General features: G+C 43.9%; 1 protein-coding gene across 1 annotated transcript in view; it reads right to left on the bottom strand.

Moving 5' to 3' along the window:
- The window catches only part of LOC148443209 (elastase-1-like), a 65392-nt gene that overhangs the window by 2522 nt on the left and 42312 nt on the right, over positions 1–20558 (bottom strand). Inside the window, exon 5 of the mRNA XM_088463032.1 lies at positions 6101–6264. Within this exon, the coding sequence (XP_088319158.1) occupies positions 6101–6264 (164 nt within the window). The remainder of the gene's footprint in view (positions 1–6100; positions 6265–20558) is intronic.

Genomic DNA, 20558 nt, shown 5'->3' with positions numbered 1-20558 from the left:
ACATATTCATAATATTTATGCACAAATATGTAAATTAGTATATAAAAAATATAAAAGGTAAAAGCCCCATTGAAAAGAAATATATTAGAAAATATAATTAAAAAATGTCAAGGATGAAATTTAAATGTCAGTGTGGAAATATCTATGACATTCATCATTTTGTAACTTAAAATGCCCTGGGCTTTACCATCATGTAGGAGTTGTCAAGCCGTTACTGTCAAAATGCTTTAACTTGCATTATTAACATGTCAGCATGCCGTCTTTGACCTACCATGGTCCCCGTTCTCATTGTCGGCGTAGTCACGTTACGATTGGCGACAACACATAGCAATCTCTTATTCCCCAGATTATCAGACAATACTAAACTTTTGTATTCTATACTTTATAAGTGGACTTTCTGTTGTGGTTGTATTCAAGAAGAAGCAGCACACGTATATAGGAAATCATACAAAAATTATTTTATGTTTATTTATATGTTTTATATTGCTCTGGTAATTGGCATAATGCAGGAATGTAAATTTATATAAATGTATATATTAAACATTCAGTAGACATAAACAAAGGCGTAAAATAAGCCTGAATAAGAAACACATTTTGCACAGGTTGCAGAACATGAATTGAACTTTGTGGCTTGCTCTGCAAGAGTAGCAAGGGTAGCGTTACTAGCGCATGTGCTGGTTTTATATTAGGGGGCCTATTCATCATGACTGTTACACATGCGCAAATGCTAGTTTTCACATATTTTATGTTTATCATAGGGCTGCCTAATATTCAGCAGACTCCAGAAACTTAAAATTTTCAGAGTTTGCTTGCGAGACCGAACACCATCTTCAGATGGCGCTGGTTCCTATGGGAAGGAGGTCCGGGGTTCCGAAGAGAGATCTGAGCGGATCCCTCTGCCTCCTCATCGTGTACCCTGCAGCTTTGCACATGTGTGACCTCCGGTCACTCATGCACAGAAGCTGGCAACAGGGTTGGTAAGTAACGCTCAACTAAATGCGGGGACAGCTGCTTTTCGGAGCAACTGTCCCTTCACCGGAGCTATGCCGAATTGTTCCGATGATAAGTATCACCGAGGCGAGTAATGAATAGGTCCCTATGAGAGAACAGTGGTAGATGGATTATGCAATTCATACACAGTATAGTACACTTTAATTAAGAGTCATATACATAAGAGTTAATAATGTTAATAATAAATACTAAGTTGAATTCACTATGTAAAATACAATTAAATGCAAATTGCAAATACAACATTAATGTAGTATTTAAGTTCAATCAAATATAAACATTAATTATCTTCCTCTTTAAAAATAAATAATGTGATAATAGATTACAGCAGACACATTAATAATAGTAATGGTAGGGATCAAGATACAGGGATCTATTTACTAAGCAGTATTAGGAGACAGAGTGAAAAGTGATAAGGTGACAGCCAATCAGCTCCCAACTGTCATCTCACAGGCTGTGTTTGAAAAATGACATTTGGGAGCTGATTGGCTGGCACCTTATCACTTTTCACTCTGTCTCCTAACACTGCTTAGTAAATAGACCCCACAATCTGCCAATCAGCAGCAGCAGTCAATCATCATCATCTGACTATTTTGCACCAAAGCTAGAGTATATCTTTTGCTGTAAACTGCATGGAAATCATTTTTGAGAACACTCCCTTACTGCACTTGGCCAACAAATTGTGATATCCAGCAAAAGCATCAATGATAGGAGATTGCAGCTGCATCCACAAGGAGAGCTGGAGTTGTCATGGCAACCGGGAGGCAGCTTCAGCTTCACCTTCAGACCATACTTGCCTACCCTCCCGATTTGGTCGGGAGCCTCCCGAAAATCGGGTGCCGCTCCCGACCACCCGGAAGGCAAGGCAAGTCTCCCGGAAACCAGCCGCAGCCATCCCACACCCCCCGTTGCCGGCCACTTAATATGCAGCCCGGGGGGGGATCAGATGACGCGATTCACGATAAATCGCGTCATCGAAGCCCCGCCCCCCGCAGTACAGTGCCTGTATTACGGGCTCTGAACAGCGGGGGGCGGGGCCACGATGACGCGTTGAGCCACCACGCCCCCCTGCTCCGCCCACCTGCTGTGAGAGGAGTGTCGTCCAGGCTGTCCCCTCCCGGAAGGGACAGCCTAAAGGTAGGCAAGTCTGCTTCAGACCAGTGTGAGGGGAAATGACTGATTAGCTCTCGCGGACAGGTCTCAGGGTAGAGACAGTCGTTGTCCTCTAGTGGGAAGAGTGTGAGGCATGAGTCGGAACTTTTAAAAAGCAGAGGCGAGCTGACTGTTGGGCAATTCCTGGGAAGAGTCAAGAGAAGAAGGTCCTGTGTATCCTGTGGTGCTGGGAAAGCAGATGTGAGTCGGGCAGTGTGCTGATAGGGATCAAAGAGTAGTGGAGAGTCTGTTACAGTCAAACTAGGAATTGTATATGAGGCAAGGGGTCAAACTGAGGCACATCCAGTATGGAGAGGGTACTGAAACGGGATGTAGTTATTAGACTGGCGGGCGCAATGACGCCGGTCTAAATACCGACACTTCCTGCCCAACACAGGAGTGCACCAGAAACCAGCTGTATTCCAAGAGAGGTGCTGATTTGCCAATGAGGAAGATAGAGCCATTCAATAAGCCAAACAATGCTGCAAGTGATTAACAGATATAAGCTATGGAGGGACACAGACTAATGCTGGGTACACACTAGGCAATGTAGCATTTATAAAGCTGACAAACAAATAACTTTCAGTCCATCTGGCAGTGTGTACATACAATATCATATCTCCCAACATGACCCTCTCCAGGAGGGACACAATGCTCTGGTCCTGGACTTCCCTGGTCATTTATGATTGGTGGAGGCTCCAGAGGTGGGGCTGCAGTACAGTCCAAAATTCAAATAGGGGAGTCACACCAACTGCCAGTGAGTCCCAGCCAGTGATGTTGCGCAGCGTGTGAAATGACAGTTGGTGTGCCTCCCCTATTTGAATTTTGAACAGCGCTGTAGCCCCACCTCTTACCAGGGAAGTCCAGGACCAGAGCATTGTGTCCCTCCTGGAGAGGGTCATGTTGGGAGGTATGCAATATATCCGTGAAGGACGTCTTTAACACATATATTATATCCATACCTCCCAACATTTGCTGGGAGGGAGGCTCGAAAAAGGGCATAGTCTAATCGTAAAGGGGGCGTGGTCAGATGTCACGCCCCCGTTTACATCACTAATGGGGCATGTCCAGCATCTCCGAGATGCTGGGCAGCCCCCGGGCTTCCCCCATACTCTCAATAGATGCTGTGCGCATGCGCACAGCGTCTATTCTACCTCTGCATACACACTGCATACACTCTGCATACACGCTGCATACACGCTGCGCACAGCGTCTATTCTACCTCTGCATACACGCTGCTCTGCATAGCAGCCCCCAACTTCCCCCCCACCACGGGACACTGCGGCCCGCGGGCGGGACAGCGGGACAGTCCCAGGAAAACGGGACTGTCCTGCTAAATGCGGGACAGTTGGGAGGTATGTTATATCGTCCGTGCTGCGCGGCAGATGTGATATATCTGAAATATATATCTTTCACATCCGCTTGTGTGTACACACAACCGACCGACCGGCCCATATGCTGGCCACAGGAACCAGTGATAATGACATCACAGTTGTTTCTTCTGGCCAGACATATCAGGCGGCCGATTGGTAAGTGTTTATGCACAAGGTAGTTTGTGCATAACCTTGCCAAATCGTTAGAGCGGACTGCAGGTCACCTGATCTAATGATCTTATGTGTGTACCCCAAATTACAGTGCCATGTCTAGCTCCAGTGATCCTACAATGAAAAGCAATTGCCTCCATTTGAGAGGAAGAGTCATTCCAGCCTTGCCTAACTTTGCAGGTGATGTTGACAGGGTCATAGAGAGTAGTGCCGGGCCCAGGTACTGTAGGGGTCGTGTCCATGTCCCGCAAAAAATATAAATAAAATATTAAGTGCTGCACAGGAAGGGAGGGGGGAGCTGTTTGATCCTCATCCAGGGGCAGATCCAGTGATTGCTCACTCAACATCAACATTTTACCTTGCTCCAGGAAGCAGGTCTCTACTCCTCGGCTGCGCCATCTTCCCAGTGATATTCAGGAAGATGGCACATGTGCACTAAAAAGCAAAGTCTCAGGCACAGTGGCAGATTCTTTGCTTTCACTGTGCGGGGCATGTTCCCAAAGATGTCACTGGGAAGATGGTGCCAAAGAGATGGAGGGATTCGCTTGCCATCACAAGGTAAGTATACTGTATACTTTGAGGGGTGGAGTGGCAGAACTGGGTGCCAGCCGGGCCCCTCCAACAGGCCCGGGCTGGGTAATTAGTACCTGCTCCCCCCCCCTTCCCCCTAGTGGATGTTGACCCTGAGAAATCCTCTGTTTGGGTGAAAACTACATGGTTATTTTACATATCGATTACCAAGCACCTAATAAATCATTCATAGTGAATATTACCCTATTGTTAGTCTTAAATGAGCTTTTCAGTTGGCAGACAAACTACCCTGGAAATTACACTTGGCAGCAAAAGGGAAAATCAGTTTATAGGATTCATGCTATTTCTGTTGGAATCATCATTTTAGTCATACCAGAAGATAAATAAAATACTTGCTACTCGCTTAGGGAAAATAACTTATAAATCGGGAACACTGTCTGAAAATGTCACTTTCTAAAGGTAGCGGTCTGTCACAGTTAGGCCCCATAAAAAGTTTCACTTGAATACAGCATATTCTGTGAGGTCACAACATTATTCCCTGATACCCAAATTAATTTTAGCCTTTTAATGCTAGCCAATGTTGCAATAGCGATTACGCATGCAATCTCACTGCAATTGCTATGCACGCCCCTACAACGGCGTTCAAACGCCCTGGCACGCCTGAGTTTCGCTGACCCGCCCCGTCACCACCCACAAACAGCAATTCCTGTCAATCACTCTCTGATGGGTCAGCATAGTCACTGCAATCACTGTCCTGATCGCAGTAGCTGGTTCACGCAGACTCATTGCGATGCATACGCATGCGCAGAACATTATGGCCGATTGCATGCGTAATCGCAGTTGCGATCTGTAATGAATCAGGCCCATAGACCCTATGTTCTTGACCCTATGTTCTTAGTTTTACTATTGTGACCTATGTTGTACATCTTACTTTCACTATCCTTTAAAACAGGAATAGAAATCTGTTCACATTCTATATACAGTATCTCTAATACAGGTTGAGTCTCCCATATCCAAATACTCCGAGATACGGAATATTCCGAAATACGGAATTATTTTAGCATGACTGAGAGAATGAAACCTTTGATTTTTGATGCTTCAATGTACACAAACTTTGTCTAAGACACAAATTATTAAAAATATTGTATAAAATTACCTTCAGGCTGTGTGTATAAGGTGTATATGAAATATAAATTAATTTTATTTCTGTACACAAACTTTGCTTGAGCCACAAAATTATTGAAAATATTGTATAACATTACCTGCAGGCTGTGTGTATAAGGTGTATATAACACATAAATGCATTGTGTGTGTATATTTGGGTCCCATTCCCAAGATATTTCATTATGATATGCAAATATTCAAAAATACGGAATATTCTGTTATCCAAAATACCCCTGGTTCCAAGCATTTTGGATATGGGAGACTCAACCTGTATGTGATTTTACTAGCGTTGTACCTTAGGTGAGTCACCTAAGGTGAGTCCAATATAGTATGATTAGTCATTGGCTAATACAGAGGTTGCCAAACGCGGTCCTCAAGGCTCCCTAACAGTTCAGGTTTTATATACACCCATGGTTGAGCACAGGTACTTAAATAGTACCATAGTTAATTTGATTTACATTTGATTTAACCACATGGATATCTCTAAAACCTGAACTGTTGGGGAGCCTTGAGGACCGTGTTTGGGAACCTCTGGGCTAATACATATTTCGTGTTTTTAATAGTATAGTGATAAAACAATATACAAATGTAGTTTTGTATGTTACTTTAACTGTTTGCAGAATAAAACAAGCGGAATTGCTCAGATAAAACAGTATTGTGTGACACAGTAAAATGGACTATAAGAAGCCTGGCTAAGTTACCTGGCAGGCAGCAGGAGGTCCTCCAATGTCTCGGAAGCCGGCACAAATCATTGACTCACGGACTCTTTCGCCCCAGAATTTTTTCTGCTTGCATGTCTTGATGTCAATGATGGGCAACTTAGCTTGGTTCAGGACTTCTGACAGTGTCAGGTTCTCTTTCCCACCTTAAGAAAATAGATTATAGATTAAGGAGCTGAAACCCCACCACCAGGCTTTTGGATGCTACAATGCATCTTTCAAGACAGGTTAGATGCACTTGATTTAGTGCCATTCACTTAGGAACTAGGAAAGGAGTCCATTCTGTCGGTCTATACGTCTGGTCCAAAGGAGGGAACTCTGTATGTAACTCAGAACCCAACCACGAAAATCATTTTTCTACAAAAACTGTGTTCCTTCACAGTGCTCTTACTTATAGTATGTGGATTGCCAATTATTGTGTATCCTTGCTCTACAGAGACAACCTCCAAATATGACTGGCTGGCAGACATTAACAAAGAAAAAACAAACTAAAAATGTCCATAATTAATTATTAATTAACTCCTGAGTTACAGTGTGTCTCTTTCTTTATATAGCTGTGGTTATGATTCTAAGCAAAACACTGGACCACTGATCAGTATACCTCTGGTATATTTAAGCAGCTTATACAACTTGAAGCATTATGCACTCTCGTCTAGGCACAATTTTGCTGGTGACTTTGACAAAATGCATTAATATACTAGATAAGTATGTATCATAGTATAACTATTATAGTCATCGAGGGACAAGGAATAGACTGTTTTGTCCTCTTTTGTAATTTTTATGGCTTTGCTATATCATATCTAGTAAAGATGGCTTTTTTATTGTTAATTTTCTGAAAGATTTCCTCCAAGTGCACAATGACTCAGATTCAGTTATGGAGACACAAGGTGTGGTGACTGGGTGGCAGTACAACACCAATAAATAAATATTTAAACAGTAAAGGGGTATATATACTAAAGTGTGGGTTTATAGAAGTGGAGTTGTTGCCCATAGCAACCAATCAGATTGTAGCTAGTATCTTCTAGAAGGTGCTAGATAAATAAATAGAATCTGATTGGTTGCTATGGGCAACACCTCCAATTTTATATACGCGCACTTTAGTAAATATACCCTTAAATTGGAAAATCTCCACTCGTAAGCTTTCTATTTATGCTTTGAGATAATTTACAGTAGGTTTATGAGCTGAATGAATGGGTGGGCAGGAAATTGAAAACTTCTATGGAGTGGAATGTGGTAATTAATGCAGTACGTGATTCAATGTTATTGGCATCCAGTGGATAAGCTTTAATTCAATTCAGTTAAATGCCAGTTGGATACTGCAAGCCGTTCTCAAGGCAAACTTGCACCGCAAATTTCAGTTGCAATCCAATTCCCAACTTGCATTGATTTTTCAGAGGAAATTAAAAAAATGTTGTGCGCACACCCCTGAGCAGGTGAAAAGGCAGTGAATTTCTTTATTTACAGGTAAACATATCAGGACACAGTGATTAACCTCTGGTACACCCCTCCCAATGAATAATCTCACACTTGGAAAGATTTAACTAGTATAATTTAGCCAATAAAGTTTAGGTACATCTCTATAAAGCTCAATAAAGGGTTAAATGATGTGGGACAGGTATGTGGAATTATAAATGATGTGGGACAAGTATGTGGAGGAGTAAATTATGTGGGACAGGTATGCAGACCCTCCAACATGACCCCTTCCAACATGACCCAGTATAAAATACTCTGCTGCTGGACTTCCTTCTTAATTGATGATTGCAGCCACCTGTAGTGAAACACCTGTCTCATCTATTAACTAGCTCAACACAGGTGTCTGAAATCATTAATTAGGTGGGAAGTCCAGGAACAGAGCATTTTGTACAGAGTTGAAGGGGTCATGTTGGAGGGTAGGAGGTATGTGGAGGTGTAAATGATGTGGGACAGATATGTATGAGGGGTAAATTATGTGGGACAGGTATTTGGAGGTGTAAATGATGGGAAACAGGTATGTGGAGTTGTAATGATGTGGGACAGGTATGTGGAGGTGTAAATGATGTGGGACAGGTATGTAGAGGTGTCAATGATGAGGGACAGGTATGTGGAGGTGTAAATGATGTGGGATAGGTATGTGGAGGTGTAAATGATGTAGGACAGGTATGTAGAGATGTAAATGATGGGAAACAGGTGTGTGGAGTTGTAAATTATGTGGGACAGGTATGTGGAGGTGTAAATGATGTGGGACAGGTATGTGGAGGTGTACATAATGGGGACAGGTATGTGTAGGTGTAAATGATGTGGGACAGGTATGTGGAGGTGTAAATGATGTTTGACAGGTATGAGGAGGTGTAAATGATGTAGGACAGGTATGTGGAGGTGTAAATAATGTGGGACAGGCATGTGGAGGTGTAAATTATGTGGGACAGGTATGTGGAGGTGTAAAAGATGCGGGACAGGTATGTGGAGGTGAAAATGATGCGGGACAGGTATGTGTAGGTGTAAATAATGGGGACAGGTATGTGGAGGTGTAAATGATGAGGGACAGGTATGTGGAGGTGTAAATGATGGGGACAGGTATGTGTAGGTGTAAATGATGTGGGACAGTTATGTGGAGGTGTAAATGATGTTGGACAGGTATGTGGAGGTGTAAATGATGTAGGACAGGTATGTGGAGGTGTAAATAATGTGGGACAGGCATGTGGAGGTGTAAATGATGTGGGACAGGTATGTGGAGGAGTAAATTATGTGGGACAGGTATGTGGAGGTGTAAATGATGTGGGACAGGTATGTGGAGGTGTAAATGATGTGGGACAGGTATGTGGAGGTGTAAATGATGTGGGACAGGTATGTGGAGTTGTAAATGATGCGGGACAGGTATGTGGAGTTGTAAATGATGCGGGACAGGTATGTGGAGGTGTAAATGATGTGGGACAGGTATGTAGAGGTGTAAATGAAGTAGGACAGGTATGTGGAGGTGTAAATGATGTGGGACAGGTATGTAGAGATGTAAATGATGGGAAACAGGTATGTGGAGTTGTAAATGATATGGGACAGGTTTGGGGCGGTGGAAATGATGGGGACAGGTATGTGTAGGTGTAAATGATGTGGGACAGGTTTGTGGAGGTGTAAATGATGGGGACAGGTATGTGTAGGTGTAAATGATGTGCGACAGGTATGTGGAGGTGTAAATGATGGGGACAGGTATGTGTAGGTGTAAATGATGTGGGACAGTTATGTGGAGGTGTAAATGATGTTGGACAGGTATGTGGAGGTGTAAATGATGTAGGACAGGTATGTGGAGGTGTAAATAATGTGGGACAGGCATGTGGAGGTGTAAATGATGTGGGACAGGTATGTGGAGGAGTAAATTATGTGGGACAGGTATGTGGAGGTGTAAATGATGTGGGACAGGTATGTGGAGGTGTAAATGATGTGGGCCAGGTATGTGGAGGTGTAAATGATGTGGGACCGGTATGTAGAGGTGTAAATGATGTAGGACAGGTATGTGGAGGTGTAAATGATGTGGGACAGGTATGTAGAGATGTAAATGATGGGAAACAGGTATGTGGAGTTGTAAATGATATGGGACAGGTTTGTGGCGGTGTAAATGATGGGGACAGGTATGTGTAGGTGTAAATGATGTGGGACAGGTTTGTGGAGGTGTAAATGATGGGGACAGGTATGTGTAGGTGTAAATGATGTGGGACAGGTATGTGGAGGTGTAAATGATGTGGGACAGGTATGTGGAGTTGTAAATGATGTGGGACAGGTATGTGGAGGTGTAAATGATGTGGGACAGGTATGTGGAGGTGTAAATGATGTAGGACAGGTATGTGGAGGTGTAAATGATGTGGGACAGGTATGTAGAGATGTAAATGATGGGAAACAGGTAAGTGGAGTTGTAAATGATGTGGGACAGGTATGTGTAGGTGTAAATGATGGGGACAGGTATGTGTAGGTGTAAATGATGTGGGACAGGTATGTGGAGGTGTAAATGATGGGGACAGGTATGTGGAGGTGTAAATGATGGGGACAGGTATGTGGAGGTGTAAATGATGAGGGGCAGGTATGTGGAGGTGTAAAAGATGCGGGACAGGTATGTGGAGGTGTAAATGATGTGGGCCAGGTATGCAGACCCTCCAACATGACCCCTTCCAACATGACACAGTATAAAATACTCTGCTGCTGGACTTCCTTTTTAATTGATGATTGCAGTCACCTGTAGTGAAACACCTGTCTCATCTATTAACTAGCTCAACACAGGTGTCTGCAATCATTAATTAGGTTGGAAGTCCAGGAGCAGAGCATTTTGTACTGAGTTGAAGGGGTCATGTTGGAGGGTAGGAGGTATGTGGAGGTGTAAATGATGGGAAACAGGTATGTGGAGTTGTAAATGATGTGGGACAGGTATGTGGAGGTGTAAATGATGTGGGACAGGTATGTAGAGGTGTAAATGATGTGGGACATGTATGTGGAGGTGTAAATGATGTGGGACAGGTATGTGGAGGTGTAGAGGATGTAGGATAGGTATGTAGAGATGTAAATGATGGGAAACCGGTATGTGGAGGTATAAATGATGGGGACAGGTATGTGTAGGTGTAAATGATGTGGGACAGGTATGTGGAGGTGTAAATGATTTGGGACAGATATGTAGAGGTGTAAATGATGTGGGACAGGTATGTGTAGGTGTAAATGATGGGGGCAGGTATGTGTAGGTGTAAATGATGTGGGACAGGTATGTGGAGGTGTAAATGATGGAGACAGGTATGTGTAGGTGTAAATGATTGGGACAGGTATGTGGAGGTGTAAATGATGTTGGACAGGTATGTGGAGGTGTAAATGATGTAGGACAGGTATGTGGAGGTGTAAATGATGTAGGACAGGTATGTGGAGGTGTAGATAATGTGGGACAGGCATGTGGAAGTGTAAATGATGTGAGACAGGTATGTGGAGGTGTAAATGATGTGGGACAGGTATGTGGTGGTGTAAAGGATGCGGGACAGGTATGTGGAAGTGTAAATGATGTGGGACCGGTATGTGGAGGTGTAAATGATGTGGGACTGGTTTGCAGACCCTCCAATATGACCCCTTCCAACATGACCCAGTATAAAATACTCTGCTGCTGGACTTCCTTCTTAATTGATGATTGCAGTCACCTGTAGTGAAACACCTGTCTCATCTATTAACTAGCTCAACACAGGTGTCTGCAATCATTAATTAGGTGGGAAGTCCAGGAGCAGAGCATTTTTTACTGTGTTGAAGGGGTCATGTTGGAGGGTAGGAGGTATGTGGAGGTGTAAATGATGTGGTTCAGATATGTGGAGGTGTAAATGATGTAGGACAGGTATGTGGAGGTGTAAATGATGTAGGACAGGTATGTGGAGGTGTAGATAATGTGGGACAGGCATGTGGAAGTGTAAATGATGTGAGACAGGTATGTGGAGGTGTAAATGATGTGGGACAGGTATGTGGAGGTGTAAAGGATGCGGGACAGGTATGTGGAAGTGTAAATGATGTGGGACCGGTATATGGAGGTGTAAATGATGTGGGACAGGTTTGCAGACCCTCCAACATGGCCCCTTCCAACATGACCCAGTATAAAATACTCTGCTGCTGGACTTCCTTCTTAATTGATGATTGCAGTCACCTGTAGTGAAACACCTGTCTCATCTATTAACTAGCTCAACACAGGTGTCTGCAATCATTAATTAGGTGGGAAGTCCAGGAGCAGAGCATTTTTTACTGTGTTGAAGGGGTCATGTTGGAGGGTAGGAGGTATGTGGAGGTGTAAATGATGTGGCTCAGATATGTGGAGGTGTAAATGATGTAGGACAGGTATGTGGAGGTGTAAATGATGTAGGACAGGTATGTGGAGGTGTAGATAATGTGGGACAGGCATGTGGAAGTGTAAATGATGTGAGACAGGTATGTGGAGGTGTAAATGATGTGGGACAGGTATGTGGAGGTGTAAAGGATGCGGGACAGGTATGTGGAAGTGTAAATGATGTGGGACCGGTATATGGAGGTGTAAATGATGTGGGACAGGTTTGCAGACCCTCCAACATGACCCCTTCCAACATGACCCAGTATAAAATACTCTGCTGCTGGACTTCCTTCTTAATTGATGATTGCAGTCACCTGTAGTGAAACACCTGTCTCATCTATTAACTAGCTCAATACAGGTGTCTGCAATCATTAATTAGGTTGGAAGTCCAGGAGCAGAGCATTTTGTACTGAGTTGAAGGGGTCATGTTGGAGGGTAGGAGGTATGTGGAGGTGTAAATGATGGGAAACAGGTATGTGGAGTTGTAAATGATGTGGGACAGGTATGTGGAGGTGTAAATGATGTGGGACAGGTATGTAGAGGTGTAAATGATGTGGGACAGGTATGTGGAGGTGTAAATGATGTGGGACAGGTATGTGGAGGTGTAGAGAATGTAGGATAGGTATGTAGAGATGTAAATGATGGGAAACCGGTATGTGGAGTTGTAAATGATGTGGGACAGGTATGTGGAGGTGTAAATGATGTGGGAAAGGTATGTGGAGGTGTACATGATGGGGACAGGTATGTGTAGGTGTAAATGATGAGGGACAGGTTTGTGGAGGTATAAATGATGGGGACAGGTATGTGTAGGTGTAAATGATGTGGGACAGGTATGTGGAGGTGTAAATGATTTGGGACAGATATGTAGAGGTGTAAATGATGTGGGACAGGTATGTGTAGGTGTAAATGATGGGGGCAGGTATGTGTAGGTGTAAATGATGTGGGACAGGTATGTGGAGGTGTAAATGATGTGGGACAGGTATGTGGAGGTGTAAATGATGTTGGACAGGTATGTGGAGGTGTAAATGATGTAGGACAGGTATGTGGAGGTGTAAATGATGTAGGATAGGTATGTGGAGGTTTAGATAATGTGGGACAGGCATGTTGAGGTGTAAATGATGTGGGACAGGTATGTGGAGGTGTAAATGATGTGAGACAGGTATGTGGAGGTGTAAATGATGTGGGACAGGTATGTGGAGGTGTAAAGGATGCGGGACAGGTATGTGGAGGTGTAAATGATGTGGGACAGGTATGTGGAGGTGTAAATGATGTGGGACAGGTATGCAGACCCTCCAACATGACCCCTACCAACATGACCCAGAATAAAATACTCTGCTGCTGGACTTACTTCTTAATTGATGATTGCAGTCACCTGTAGTGAAACACCTGTCTCATCTAATAACTAGCTCAACACAGGTGTCTGCAATCATTAATTAGGTGGGAAGTCCAGGAGCAGAGCATTTTGTACTGAGTTGAAGGGGTCATGTTGGAGGGTAGGAGGTATGTGGAGGTGTAAATGATGTGGGTCAGATATGTATGAGGGGTAAATTATGTGGGACAGGTATGTGGAGGTGTAAATGATGGGAAACAGGTATGTGGAGTTGTAAATGATGTGGGACAGGTATGTGGAGGTGTAAATGATGTGGGAGAGGTATGAAGAGGTGTAAATGATGTAGGACAGGTATGTGGAGGTGTAAATGATGTGGGACAGGTATGTGGAGGTGTAAATGATGTGGGACAGGTATGTGGAGTTGTAAATGATGTGCGACAGGTATGTGGAGGTGTACATGATGGGGACAAGTATGTGTAGGTGTAAATGATGAGGGACAGGTTTGTGTAGGTGTAAATGATGTGGGACAGGTATGTGGAGGTGTAAATGATTTGGGACAGATATGTAGAGGTGTAAATGATGGGGACAGGTATCAGTAGGTGTAAATGATGTGGGACAGGTATGTGGAGGTGGAAATGATGGGGACAGGTATGTGCAGGTGTAAATGATGGGGACAGGTATGTGGTGGTGTAAATGATGTGGGACAGGTATGTGGAGGTGTAGAGGATGTAGGATAGGTATGTAAAGATGTAAATGATGGGAAACCGGTATGTGGAGTTGTAAATGATGTGGGACAGGTATGTGGAGGTGTAAATGATGTGGGTCAGATATGTATGAGGGGTAAATTATGTGGGACAGGTATGTGGAGGTGTAAATGATGGGAAACAGGTATGTGGAGTTGTAAATGATGTGGGACAGGTATGTGGAGGTGTAAGTGATGTGGGACAGATATGTAGAGGTGTAAATTATGTGGGACAGGTATGTGGAGGTGTAAATGATGTGGGACAGGTATGTGGAGGTGTAAAGGATGTAGGACAGGTATGTAGAGATGTAAATGATGGGAAACAGGTATGTGGAGTTGTAAATGATGTGCGACAAGTATGTGGAGGTGTACATGATGGGGACAAGTATGTGTAGGTGTAAATGATGAGGGACAGGTTTGTGTAGGTGTAAATGATGTGGTACAGGTATGTGGAGGTGTAAATGATTTGGGACAGATATGTAGAGGTGTAAATGATGGGGACTGGTATTTGTAGGTGTAAATGATGTGGGACAGGTATGTGGAGGTGTAAATGATGGGGACAGGTATGTGCAGGTGTAAATGATGGGGACAGGTATGTGGTGGTGTAAATGATGTGGGACAGGTATGTGGAGGTGTAGAGGATGTAGGATAGGTATGTAGAGATGTAAATGATGGGAAACCGGTAGGTGTAGGTTTAAATGATGTGGGACAGGTATGTGGAGGTGTAAATGATTTGGGACAGGTATGTGTAGGTGTAAATGATGGGGACAGGTATGTGTCGGTGTAAATGATGTGGGACAGGTATGTGGAGGTGTAAATGATGGAGACAGGTATGTGTAGGTGTAAATGATGGGGACAGGTATGTGGAGGTGTAAATGATGAAGGACAGGTATGTGGAGGTGTAAATGATGGGGACAGTTATGTGTAGGTGTAAATGATGCGGGACAGGTATGTGGAGGTGTAAATGATGTTGGACAGGTATGTGGAGGTGTAAATGATGTAGGACAGGTATGTGGAGGTGTAAATGATGTAGGACAGGTATGTGGAGGTGTAAATAATGTGGGACAGGCATGTGGATTTGTAAATGATGTGGGACAGGTATGTGGAGGTGTAAATGATGTGAGACAGGTATGTGGAGGTGTAAATTATGTGGGACAGGTATGTGGAGGTGTAAAGGATGCGGGACAGGTATGTGGAGGAGTAAAGGAAGCGGGACAGGTATGTGGAGGTGTAAAGGATGTGGGACAGGTATGCAGACCCGCCAACATGACCCCTTCCAACATGACCCAGTATAAAATACTCTGCTGCTGGACTTCCTTCTTAATTGATGATTGCAGTCACCTGTAGTGAAACACCTGTCTCATCTATTAACTAGCTCAACACAGGTGTCTGCAATCATTAATTAGGTGGGAAGTCCAGGAGCAGAGCATTTTGTACTGAGTTGAAGGGGTCATGTTGGAGGGTAGGAGGTATGTGGAGGTGTAAATGATGTGGGTCAGATATGTATGAGGGGTAAATTATGTGGGACAGGTATGTGGAGGTGTAAATGATGGGAAACAGGTATGTGGAGTTGTAAATTATGTGGGACAGGTATGTGGAGGTGTAAATGATATGGGACAGGTATGTAGAGGTGTAAATGATGTGGGACAGGTATGTGGAGGTGTAAATGATGTCGGACAGGTATGTGGAGGTGTAAAGGATGTAGGACAGGTATGTAGAGATGTAAATGATGGGAAACAGGTATGTGGAGTTGTAAATTATGTGGGACAGGTATGTGGAGGTGTAAATGATGTGCGACAGGTATGTGGAGGTGTACATGATGGGGACAGGTATGTGTAGGTGTAAATGATGAGGGACAGGTTTGTGTAGGTGTAAATGATGTGGGACAGGTATGTGGAGGTGTAAATGATTTGGGACAGATATGTAGAGGTGTAAATGATGGGGACAGGTATGTGTAGGTGTAAATGATGTGGGACAGGTATGTGGAGGTGTAAATGATGAGGGACAGGTATGTGTAGGTGTAAATGATGGGGACAGGTATGTGTAGGTGTAAATGATGTGGGACAGGTATGTGGAGGTGTAAATGATGTTGGACAGGTATGTGGAGGTGTAAATGATGTAGGACAGGTATGTGGAGGTGTAAATGATGTAGGACAGGTATGTGGAGGTTTAGATAATGTGGGACAGGCATGTGGAGGTGTAAATGATGTGGGACAGGTATGTGGAGGTGTAAATGATGTGAGACAGGTATGTGGAGGTGTAAATGAAGTAGGACAGGTATGTGGAGGTGTAAATGATGTGGGACAGGTATGTAGAGATGTAAATGATGGGAAACAGGTATGTGGAGTTGTAAATGATATGGGACAGGTTTGTGGCGGTGGAAATGATGGGGACAGGTATGTGTAGGTGTAAATGATGTGGGACAGGTTTGTGGAGGTGTAAATGATGGGGACAGGTATGTGTAGGTGTAAATGATGTGCGACAGGTATGTGGAGGTGTAAATGATGGGGACAGGTATGTGTAGGTGTAAATGATGTGGGACAGTTATGTGGAGGTGTAAATGATGTTGGACAGGTATGTGGAGGTGTAAATGATGTAGGACAGGTATGTGGAGGTGTAAATAATGTGGGACAGGCATGTGGAGGTGTAAATGATGTGGGACAGGTATGTGGAGGAGTAAATTATGTGGGACAGGTATGTGGAGGTGTAAATGATGTGGGCCAGGTATGTGGAGGTGTAAATGATGTGGGACCGGTATGTAGAGGTGTAAATGATGTAGGACAGGTATGTGGAGGTGTAAATGATGTGGGACAGGTATGTAGAGATGTAAATGATGGGAAACAGGTATGTGGAGTTGTAAATGATATGGGACAGGTTTGTGGCGGTGTAAATGATGGGGACAGGTATGTGTAGGTGTAAATGATGTGGGACAGGTTTGTGGAGGTGTAAATGATGGGGACAGGTATGTGTAGGTGTAAATGATGTGGGACAGGTATGTGGAGGTGTAAATGATGTGGGACAGGTATGTGGAGTTGTAAATGATGTGGGACAGGTATGTGGAGGTGTAAATGATGTGGGACAGGTATGTAGAGGTGTAAATGATGTAGGACAGGTATGTGGAGGTGTAAATGATGTGGGACAGGTATGTAGAGATGTAAATGATGGGAAACAGGTAAGTGGAGTTGTAAATGATGTGGGACAGGTATGTGTAGGTGTAAATGATGGGGACAGGTATGTGTAGGTGTAAATGATGTGGGACAGGTATGTGGAGGTGTAAATGATGGGGACAGGTATGTGGAGGTGTAAATGATGGGGACAGGTATGTGGAGGTGTAAATGATGAGGGGCAGGTATGTGGAGGTGTAAAAGATGCGGGACAGGTATGTGGAGGTGTAAATGATGTGGGACAGGTATGCAGACCCTCCAACATGACCCCTTCCAACATGACACAGTATAAAATACTCTGCTGCTGGACTTCCTTTTTAATTGATGATTGCAGTCACCTGTAGTGAAACACCTGTCTCATCTATTAACTAGCTCAACACAGGTGTCTGCAATCATTAATTAGGTTGGAAGTCCAGGAGCAGAGCATTTTGTACTGAGTTGAAGGGGTCATGTTGGAGGGTAGGAGGTATGTGGAGGTGTAAATGATGGGAAACAGGTATGTGGAGTTGTAAATGATGTGGGACAGGTATGTGGAGGTGTAAATGATGTGGGACAGGTATGTAGAGGTGTAAATGATGTGGGACAGGTATGTGGAGGTGTAAATGATGTGGGACAGGTATGTGGAGGTGTAGAGGATGTAGGATAGGTATGTAGAGATGTAAATGATGGGAAACCGGTATGTGGAGGTATAAATGATGGGGACAGGTATGTGTAGGTGTAAATGATGTGGGACAGGTATGTGGAGGTGTAAATGATTTGGGACAGATATGTAGAGGTGTAAATGATGTGGGACAGGTATGTGTAGGTGTAAATGATGGGGGCAGGTATGTGTAGGTGTAAATGATGTGGGACAGGTATGTGGAGGTGTAAATGATGGAGACAGGTATGTGGAGGTGGAAATGATTGGGACAGGTATGTGGAGGTGGAAATGATGTTGGACAGGTATGTGGAGGTGTAAATGATGTAGGACAGGTATGTGGAGGTGTAAATGATGTAGGACAGGTATGTGGAGGTGTAGATAATGTGGGACAGGCATGTGGAAGTGTAAATGATGTGAGACAGGTATGTGGAGGTGTAAATGATGTGGGACAGGTATGTGGTGGTGTAAAGGATGCGGGACAGGTATGTGGAAGTGTAAATGATGTGGGACCGGTATGTGGAGGTGTAAATGATGTGGGACTGGTTTGCAGACCCTCCAATATGACCCCTTCCAACATGACCCAGTATAAAATACTCTGCTGCTGGACTTCCTTCTTAATTGATGATTGCAGTCACCTGTAGTGAAACACCTGTCTCATCTATTAACTAGCTCAACACAGGTGTCTGCAATCATTAATTAGGTGGGAAGTCCAGGAGCAGAGCATTTTTTACTGTGTTGAAGGGGTCATGTTGGAGGGTAGGAGGTATGTGGAGGTGTAAATGATGTGGCTCAGATATGTGGAGGTGTAAATGATGTAGGACAGGTATGTGGAGGTGTAAATGATGTAGGACAGGTATGTGGAGGTGTAGATAATGTGGGACAGGCATGTGGAAGTGTAAATGATGTGAGACAGGTATGTGGAGGTGTAAATGATGTGGGACAGGTATGTGGAGGTGTAAAGGATGCGGGACAGGTATGTGGAAGTGTAAATGATGTGGGACCGGTATATGGAGGTGTAAATGATGTGGGACAGGTTTGCAGACCCTCCAACATGACCCCTTCCAACATGACCCAGTATAAAATACTCTGCTGCTGGACTTCCTTCTTAATTGATGATTGCAGTCACCTGTAGTGAAACACCTGTCTCATCTATTAACTAGCTCAACACAGGTGTCTGCAATCATTAATTAGGTGGGAAGTCCAGGAGCAGAGCATTTTTTACTGTGTTGAAGGGGTCATGTTGGAGGGTAGGAGGTATGTGGAGGTGTAAATGATGTGGCTCAGATATGTGGAGGTGTAAATGATGTAGGACAGGTATGTGGAGGTGTAAATGATGTAGGACAGGTATGTGGAGGTGTAGATAATGTGGGACAGGCATGTGGAAGTGTAAATGATGTGAGACAGGTATGTGGAGGTGTAAATGATGTGGGACAGGTATGTGGAGGTGTAAAGGATGCGGGACAGGTATGTGGAAGTGTAAATGATGTGGGACCGGTATATGGAGGTGTAAATGATGTGGGACAGGTTTGCAGACCCTCCAACATGACCCCTTCCAACATGACCCAGTATAAAATACTCTGCTGCTGGACTTCCTTCTTAATTGATGATTGCAGTCACCTGTAGTGAAACACCTGTCTCATCTATTAACTAGCTCAATACAGGTGTCTGCAATCATTAATTAGGTTGGAAGTCCAGGAGCAGAGCATTTTGTACTGAGTTGAAGGGGTCATGTTGGAGGGTAGGAGGTATGTGGAGGTGTAAATGATGGGAAACAGGTATGTGGAGTTGTAAATGATGTGGGACAGGTATGTGGAGGTGTAAATGATGTGGGACAGGTATGTGGAGGTGTAAATGATGTGGGACAGGTATGTAGAGGTGTAAATGATGTGGGACAGGTATGTGGAGGTGTAAATGATGTGGGACAGGTATGTGGAGGTGTAGAGAATGTAGGATAGGTATGTAGAGATGTAAATGATGGGAAACCGGTATGTGGAGTTGTAAATGATGTGGGACAGGTATGTGGAGGTGTAAATGATGTGGGAAAGGTATGTGGAGGTGTACATGATGGGGACAGGTATGTGTAGGTGTAAATGATGAGGGACAGGTTTGTGGAGGTATAAATGATGGGGACAGGTATGTGTAGGTGTAAATGATGTGGGACAGGTATGTGGAGGTGTAAATGATTTGGGACAGATATGTAGAGGTGTAAATGATGTGGGACAGGTATGTGTAGGTGTAAATGATGGGGGCAGGTATGTGTAGGTGTAAATGATGTGGGACAGGTATGTGGAGGTGTAAATGATGTGGGACAGGTATGTGGAGGTGTAAATGATGTTGGACAGGTATGTGGAGGTGTAAATGATGTAGGACAGGTATGTGGAGGTGTAAATGATGTAGGATAGGTATGTGGAGGTTTAGATAATGTGGGACAGGCATGTTGAGGTGTAAATGATGTGGGACAGGTATGTGGAGGTGTAAATGATGTGAGACAGGTATGTGGAGGTGTAAATGATGTGGGACAGGTATGTGGAGGTGTAAAGGATGCGGGACAGGTATGTGGAGGTGTAAATTATGTGGGACAGGTATGTGGAGGTGTAAATGATGTGGGACAGGTATGCAGACCCTCCAACATGACCCCTACCAACATGACCCAGTATAAAATACTCTGCTGCTGGACTTCCTTCTTAATTGATGATTGCAGTCACCTGTAGTGAAACACCTGTCTCATCTAATAACTAGCTCAACACAGGTGTCTGCAATC

This window comes from Taudactylus pleione, unplaced genomic scaffold (assembly GCF_031769625.1).
Source record: "Taudactylus pleione unplaced genomic scaffold, aTauple2 ptg001314l, whole genome shotgun sequence".
NCBI lineage: Eukaryota > Metazoa > Chordata > Amphibia > Anura > Myobatrachidae > Taudactylus > Taudactylus pleione.
This window is presented reverse-complemented; position numbering and strand designations above follow the sequence as displayed.